The sequence below is a fragment of the Pundamilia nyererei genome, unplaced genomic scaffold (genome assembly GCF_000239375.1).
Source record: "Pundamilia nyererei isolate P.nyererei 1_Seehausen unplaced genomic scaffold, PunNye1.0 scaffold00135, whole genome shotgun sequence".
Classification (NCBI taxonomy): domain Eukaryota; kingdom Metazoa; phylum Chordata; class Actinopteri; order Cichliformes; family Cichlidae; genus Pundamilia; species Pundamilia nyererei.
In genome coordinates this window covers 1,187,347-1,195,959 of record NW_005187536.1, presented here as the reverse complement: position 1 = coordinate 1,195,959, position 8,613 = coordinate 1,187,347, and the positions used below count along the sequence as shown (strand labels likewise).

Here is an 8,613-nt window from a genome sequence, read left to right as displayed (position 1 = left end):
CGGTTTTAGTAACGCAGTAACGCAGCGTTCCTACGGGAAAGTAACGGTAATCTAATTACCGTTTTTGCAATAGTAATCCCTTACTTTACTCGTTACTTGACAAAAGTAATCAGATTACAGTAACGCATTACTGCCCATCTCTGGTGTTAACACAGTCCCTCCAGGAGTGGACGTCCCAGGTCAGACTGTACCAGCAGTCAGAGAAACAGCAACATGAGCTCCGTCTCGGTTCAACATTACGTTTCATGACGAAACACTTAGAAAAAGACTGAATAATCAAACAGTGTCCGGTGGACTCTGTGTGCAGGTGACATTGTGACAATGTCAGGTTAACGTTTTCATTCCCATCAGACACCAGCCGTGTTTCTGACTCGGAGATATGATTCCTGGCTGCCTGAAGCTTTATTGACTTGAGTATAAAACACAGGCCTATATTTGAAATGATTTGTTGACTGGAATCCTTTTAGGCGCTGCAGAGGAGACAGATAATATTTCTGTCCTACAGGATGCTTTCCTCAAAAATGTCAGGTTTCAGCGACGGCACATGTCTGGCTGGAATTTAACATTCGTTAAAAATGAAGACGAGACATACATAAATAATGAAGGTTTCGAGTAAACAGTGAGCGTTGTTAAAAATAAAACACCGGCATCCATAAATAATGCCGGCGAACAGAGCTGCGAGCGAACCGAGCGCCCAGTAGAAGACGGTGTGTGACAACTACTAAACTACTGACAAACAAAATCCAAATTAGTATCAATCTCTAAGGCGGCCACCACTGAGCTTCAGGTGTTCCTAAACCCACAGTAGCTCCACTGAAGCTAAGTGAGCTGCCAGAGCTGCACAGAGCAGCGCCTGCAGAGAAGTAATGCCTGAGGAAGCTCAGACAGCAGTACGGGAGAGAATATGTTTTGCTGCACAGCTTGATTATGATTGAATGAAGCCGAGCATGAACTTTAATTACTGCTTACAACCCGGCTGTTTGTGACTGCATATTGAAGCGGCTTAGGACACACAAAGGGAGGCTGAGGCGATACAGCACGCTGCAGCATTTGGCAAACATCGATCACTGTTAAAGGCTGATTTCATACAAATAGTGATTAAAGCGAGTCTTAAAACCTCCTTTTAAACGTTTGCTTCCAATTCAGCATCGCTGATGAAAACGTATGAAATTTGTAGCTGCAGACATCCTTTCCCCTGCTTCAATAAAAGGTTAAATACATCTTCAAAGAGCTCAAAGCGCTCGGGTCATAATGGCATGCCATGTATTTTTATTATGCCTTCTAGGATTAGCCCAGAACACAGAGTACAACTTTCCCTAAGTGAAGCTGACAGATTGTATAATACCACTGAGACATGACTACAGAACAGTGAGCTACTGTACCCAGCACCACCCACCGAAGCTGCTGCCATTTGTGAGGACATGTCTAGGTCTTGGTCCGGAGAACACAGCATCAATAACTGAGTCTCTCTGTCCACTGAATGAAGCAGCGCCTTTCTAAAACGTCACAAACATGCACAAGAATTTTGCAGTTGTTAAATGTCTTCTGAGCTTCTTCTACCTTCATGTTTTCAAACTGCATTAAAACTGCCCAGCAGATCACAATCTCTCTACTCTCCTGGACATTAAGCTGCTACTTTTGGGAAGCAGCCACACTAAAGGGATCGAACGAGGGACCACCGACCGGCCGGAGCTACTGACTCAAACAAAATCCTTTACCTCAGCAGGCAGCTGGCTGACATTGTTCACCTGTGCTTCCTGCTATCCACCCTGCATCAGTCTTCCTTTGTCTTTGAACCTGCAGCAGCTCCACAGGCAGCAGTACAAACATCCACACTGCAGTAGCCGTGTAGGTATAGCAGCACAGACGCTGCATAGGTCTGTTAGCTTTGGTTTGATTTGTTTTACATAAATCTCTTTCATACCTGTCGCACTAGCTGAGCTGTTTTGTTGTAAAAAGAAAACAACATTTTATTCATTTATTATATTTTTAAAAGTACTTGTGTGTTTTTTAATTTCCCCTATGCTGTGCTATTAAAGAGTAATGTGAAAACAGCAGAACTTGTATCATATTATGAAGTGAGAACAGCTCCAAGTGGGAACTGCATCGTATACATTTGACATTTGTAAAGAGATTTTTGAAATTTCAGCATATTAAATTTACCCTGAAAGTGTAGAGTTAAAACATCTCACTAATATTAAATGTGAGAAGTAACAGAAAATGACCCCAAATGATTTTACTTGTGTTTAATGAAATCATCATGTTGCCGTTAGTCAAACAGAGCCAAGACAAACGTACTCGGTCACACACAGAGTGACGTTTGAGTGACGTCTGGGGAAAAGCACGCGTGACTCACCGCATGATATTTCATCAGACTTATCCCCACAGTCGTCCTCCCGATCACAGCTCCAACTGCGAGGTATACATCGTCCGTTCTGGCAGGAGAACTGCTCTGCCTGACAGGGCTGGGCTGAGGAAGAAGAAAGAGGCCACTTAATTCAATCGCACCTGCATAAGTCAGAGCAGCGGCTGCACAACAACTCTAATGGTCACTAGATCACCCAAATGTCAATGTAAGGCCGGCGCAAACCCTTTATCACTCAATCGCGCGGTTGAAGACGGGCGTGTTGCTGATGGGCCGTCAGTTACGTGCTGGTGGTCACACTCGTGACAGCAGCTGATGTGGGATACGCGTGTCAATCCACCGACGGGGGAACATTCGTCATCTTCTGGCTAATGCTCATCGATCGATCCTCTGAGGATAAAAAGCTCCGGAGAAGTACGACTAATGCGATATGCTGTAAGTGTCCTCGTAGATGCTCCAAGTCTTTGATACTAGAACGCCCTTAAACAATGAGATTGATTGCACAGTACCGCCGCTCCTTCACAGCCTCAAAATATTACAGTGACGGCTGCCTTGACAGCACCTGACACCAGTGTTCAAGTCTTAGAGAATAAAGCACATCTGAAGTGAGAACATTTTTATCAAAAGACGTCAGAGACAAATGTTTCATGGCCTACTGTGCAGATGAGAAGTTTACATAGCTGAACGGTCCTCAAAACTGATCGGAGAAGCACCTGTAACCACGCTACGTTTTCCTGAAATCACCGTTTTCACATCAGCGTTTATTCATAGAATTAATCATATTTGATAAAATGTGAAACGACTGAAAATGAGCCAGCGAGCACAGACGAGCAGCGCTGACAGATGGCACACGACTGACATCCAAAACTCCCCAAATCTAAACCCGACGTGAAAGCAGCCCGTGCGTACCTGAGCAGGTGTTGTTGGACTCGTCCTCGTTGTTGCCGCAGTCGTTTGTCCCATCGCAGAGCCATCGTTTGGGGATGCAGCGATTGTTGCTGCATTTGAACTGATTGAGGGGACAAGTGTGGTTGTCTGCAAAGAGTTCACCGCACAAAAAGTGGATCAGTCAATAAAATCAAATGAACGAACACAAGAATGAAAAAATGTATCTGACAAATACTGCATGTTGTAACATGTTAGTGTTGTAGTGTTGCAGAACCTAAACTGCAGACAGCACCCACTCAAGAACTGTCACGAAGTCACTCAGCGCTGACGTGACCTGCCTTCAGAGCAGTCTGGGTTCAAACGGTGCTGAACTGTCGACCTGTGAGGTTTTATTGTGTTATTTGGTCATAATTATCTGACGCACGCCAACCAAACCTGAGACCGTACTGTGCCAGTCAAAAATATGCATGATCGTCATTTTGTCAGGTAGCGTGTGCTTCACAAGCTGTTTACTCACATTTGATCAATGTGACACAACTTTAAAGTAAGACAAACCTCATCAGCACTGCAGCTTTCTTTGTAGTTTTGGTTTCATATGGTTTCATATTCTTTAAGTTCACAAAGTATAAATATTAAGTCAAGTCCAGCTGTCAAACAGCAGAGCAGCGGAGCTACACTAACAGACACGGCTGGCCAAAAACATTTGAATTCAGAGAAGGAACGAGCAGATTGTAATCGGCTTTATTTTAGAACATAATAGATGTGGCTGCCATCTTTATGACCGGCTTGGGACGTATCCGAGTGTTTCACAGTCACAGTCTCAGTTTCAATATTATTTAATATCGGACCTCTTTCCTGTTTATACAGTATATCTGCAGCTTTGCACTGAGACTTAATTAAGGTCACAATGTAACTAATTTCATACTGATACAACAACAAGCCGCACTAAAAACCATAAAAGGAGTAATAATGTTTCAGAGTGTGAGGAATCTCATTTATGTTTCTCCTCGGTGGTTCGTCCTTTAATTGAGAGTAATGGAGTCTCTATATCATCTTTAGTGGTCTCAAGTGTATTTGTGGTTGCTTTTGGTTTTAGTGCCTGATTTTTGTTTCATTTGAGGCGACTTTATCATGAACAAGAGAAAAAAAATCAGTGCTAATATTTAACATTAACTTTGATAATTCTAACTCATTAAGCCTCACCGCTCATTAATCACACTAAAGAAATGAGTGTTTCTCTGCATGCTGTAACTCTACCCAGTGCAAAGTTCATGCCTAACACAGAGTGGAGGGCTGGTCTGTATTTAAGATCTGCTGCTGCCATCTGAAACACAATAATAATAAAAAGAATAAAGTCCATGTTTAACCATCTAACATCGAGTTTACGCGACTGATTTGTAGAAGGAAGCACGTAGAAAGTGGAGGGGGTGGAGCACTTTACACCCCGACTTCAGTGACATTTAAGAACACAGCAGCTGACAGCCAGAGGGAATTAGCCCTGAAAAGCTGAGGCTTTGCTTGCTTGGCCGCATCACTGTGTACAGTGTCTGTTCAGACAGTGCATTTTTCATGCTAGCGTGCAGTGTGTTGCCTGCAGACTAATTCCGAGATCCTCACAGCAGCTCTGGATCTCCTCGTCACTCCCATCCAGACAGTCATCATCTCCGTCACACTTCCACAAGGCCCGAATGCACCGCTGATTACGGCACTGGAACTCATCACTTTTGCATCGCTGTGGCTCTAAACTACTGCTGGAAGCTTCTGAGAGAGACACAAGTGAGAAAACGCCATTTTAGCCCCGCGCCTTCTAAGAAATACGTGTTAAGGGGAAAATATTGGCATATAAAACGAATAACGAGCATGCACAATGTGTTAATGTTTCATAACCTCATGTGTACATGCGTGGGAACCACTGGGATCCTCCCTCAGCTGTATTTACTTGTTTATTAGCAGATTTGAAAAGAAGCCTGTCCCACAGGACGCGGCAGGATTACACTACACTGGGAGAACCTGATCTCAGGGCTCGTCTGATTCATTACGTCCTCCTACCTGCACAGGTGACATTGTTCTTCTCCAGAACCTGGTTGTCAGCGCAGGCACACACTCTCCCTCCTGGGATGGCGAGGCAGAGGGTAGTACAGCCCCCATAATTCACACTACATGCGTTGTCACCTGGAGAAACAGAACCCAAACACAGCATGGTGTCTTGCTCATTTAAAGCGACATTTTCTAAGCTGACTTTACGCTCCGTATTATCCTGGTTTTCCCCTTTTTCCCCCATCTGTGAAATAAAGATCAGAGTTTCTGGAAACCCTTTAAATGCAGCAAAATAAATCATTTCATTGGTACAAAAGCTTTTCCCCCACATAGAGAGACATGCCAGGTGTATGCCGCGAGATCTATAAGCATACGTCAGGTGAATTATTGGGAACGGTGTGGGTGAAAGACATTTGACATTTTTATCATTCTCGGAGGAATAATTTGTCTTTCAGGACAAAGCTGACATTCTCCAATCGAAAAAAGTCACATATCAAGTTAAGGCATGAGACACCTTTGTCACTTTCATTTAACACAGAACCCAAAGGCAGTGCCTGAGCCAATGAGATAAAGCTTTGGGTTTTGTAAGAGCCAATCAGTAATACTCAGAGTACCGGACAGCCAATTAATCTATTCAGTGGCATGAACAAAAGAGAAACGTCTCTGCATGGCGTGAACGAGGCTGTGCATATAGCAGCCACTTTAATGTCCAAGTGAGAGTTTTTAGAGTACAGTGACTTTTAACTGCAACGGCCTCTGCATTCAGAGCAACACAACAGCATTGACCTGGTGTGAAGCAAAAAGCAAGACGTCCTGTGAGGCCAGCGAAGCTCTCTGCTGACATGTTCCATGCCTCTGCTATCTCTGCTTTTCAGCATGCTAACAGCGGGAATCCATCATCATTTGTTACAGCAGAGAGCAAAGACATCCAAACCTTGGTCATCTTATTTAACTTCATAAAGTGGAGCCCAAAGTGATTTGAAAGCTACTGTCACTGCTGATCAATGTGCCGGTTTATACCGTGAAATTTGAGAGCAATAGGCATATACGCAACTTTCTGGTGTATATATCTTATAAAGTGCTCTCCATTAAGGAAAGTGCTATAGGAGCTATAAATGTCTGAATTCACAGGAGGGGGAGGTTCTATTTCCAGTGCAAAACAGCCACTTTCTGTGTCAGGGCGGGATGACGACTAAATGAAGAGAAAGCAGCCGACCTTGCTGACTCTGCGCATCGTAGACACGCAGGCCGAACAGCGGCGGCCTCTCGCTCCGCAACAGAGTGATATCGCCGTTGGTCAAGTCCAGCTGGAACACCGAAGCGTTCATGTACTCGGTCCAAAAGATGAAATTGCGGTAATGAGAGATTCCGAACGGATGGTTTAGTTCTTTCCCGCTGTACACCACCTGCAACATGAAGCAAACAGTCAGTAGGGTCACGAGGTCAGAGCGACAGACAGACACCGTCAGAGGAATCAGTCATCTCAAACGGGCGTCTGGCTGTTTGAATACAGGCTTAAAGATTATTTGACGGCAGTATATGATGAATGTGATTCAATTTCACTGCACAAATTTATTCACACAGAAACGTCTGCTTATAATAATGTTTGCTAGAATCTTGGCATTGATTAAACAGCATTTGCAAATAATTAATTAGCGTGATATGCCAGTAGAGTCGATGAGCGGATGGGGATGAAAGGATGCTTGTTGTGGGAAGAGGAGCAGGTTTCAGGCGTCGCACTGCTGCAAACGTAGACACTCTAACCCTGAAATGCAAGAAGCGTGTGCAGAAAACAGCCTTACAACTGACCAGAGGGGACAGATGCTTTCATCCGCAGTCGATCAAACCTTAACATGGCAACAATGTAGCCTCTAAATTAATCGACTGCCTTCCAAATGCTATTATTTTAAAAAATGAGAATGAGCTGGTCTACAAACGATTCCAATCGTGAACTTAAATCGTGATTTAAAGTCCACCTTCTGGCCCTCTGTTAAAGTGGACTAACTCGGTTTAGTAACCACCTGAGAAGAAAGCCAGTAACATACCATTCTTCCTGTCCCATTTAGGTGAATCTTCTCGATGTGGTCGTAGTAGGCGTCGCACCAGTACATCGTGCTGCTGCTGTGGTCCAGCGTCAGCCCGTTGGGCCACAGCATGTTGGAGGTGACGAAAATGCGGCGGTTGGATCCGTCCATCCAGGCCTTTTCTATCCGCCCTATGCTGTCGTTGACCTCATCTTCCTCCCAGTCTGTCCAGTACATCCAGCTACCACACACAGAATTGAACACATACAGTGCCAGCAGCGAGATAAAGCAAACAGTGTCACGGCATCGGTGGCATCTGTAGATCACAACTTGCTGTCGCTGACACTGATCACACCTCATATTCAAACTAAGCAGTTCATTTCAGCCGTCTGCTCCCCATTCATCTTTGCCCTTACTTTCTGACACGCTGATGTTAAATGGTTTTGCTCGCTGCTCCCTCTACAAGCAGCCTCCTGCTTTGATTACTTATCAATCAGAAGATGTGACAGCATCTGCAAGCTTCTCTCAAAATGATCTATTTCTTGTCACAGTGTCTTCAGAGGTTTGCTCCGAGTGCCCATGGGGAGGCTCCGGCACTGACTCTTTCTCATGCAGTTTGATTCATGCAGGGAACATTATAGGGAACACAAACTGTACTGACAAACACATTACAAAAGTATTTATCCCCTTCCTGTTTTTATTGATTTTCTTTTTGTTATTTGTCACACTTGCATGTTTCAGATCAAACAAATCTTAATCTAACACAAAGATAACCCGAGTAAACACAAAGTTTAAATCGGGATTTCATTTATTAAGGGAAATAAAGCTTTAAACCTGGCTCTCAGTGAAAACGTCATTGCTGAGTTTTCTTGCCACACCCAGCCCTGATTACTACCATATTTTCCGCACAATAAGGCGCACTTAAAATGCTTTAATTTTCTCAAAAATCATCAGTGCGCCTTATTTATGAATTCTGGTTGTGCTTACTGACCTCGAACCGATTTTATGTGCTACACGGTGCTCAAACATCTGTCAAAAACGTTTTAGTATGACTTTGCTAAGCTAGGATGCCGAGCAGCTTGATGGATTGTCAGAGAGTTACGGCTCACGGAGGAATCTGGGTCCTAAACTCCGTCATTTTCAGGTCCCAAAGTCAAACACTGCGGCATCACTGAGAGTTAAAAACTATCTAAAATCTTTCACCTTTAATAAAATCATCAGCGTTGCTGCTTTACCAGGTGTAACAATTAAGTTTAACATCCAGGCATCCATGAAAACAGAATTTATTACATTTAACAG

At 43.9% G+C, this 8,613-nt stretch overlaps 1 protein-coding gene across 1 annotated transcript in view; it reads right to left on the bottom strand.

Annotated features, from left to right (window-relative positions):
• lrp1bb (low density lipoprotein receptor-related protein 1Bb) overlaps positions 1-8,613 on the bottom strand; it is a 249,953-nt gene that overhangs the window by 117,521 nt on the left and 123,819 nt on the right. Inside the window, exons 13-18 of the mRNA XM_013913504.1 lie at positions 7,336-7,555; positions 6,507-6,696; positions 5,303-5,425; positions 4,871-5,014; positions 3,275-3,400; positions 2,357-2,470 (exon numbers count right to left, since the gene is read on the bottom strand). Of these exons, the coding sequence (XP_013768958.1) occupies positions 2,357-2,470; positions 3,275-3,400; positions 4,871-5,014; positions 5,303-5,425; positions 6,507-6,696; positions 7,336-7,555 (917 nt within the window). The remainder of the gene's footprint in view (positions 1-2,356; positions 2,471-3,274; positions 3,401-4,870; positions 5,015-5,302; positions 5,426-6,506; positions 6,697-7,335; positions 7,556-8,613) is intronic.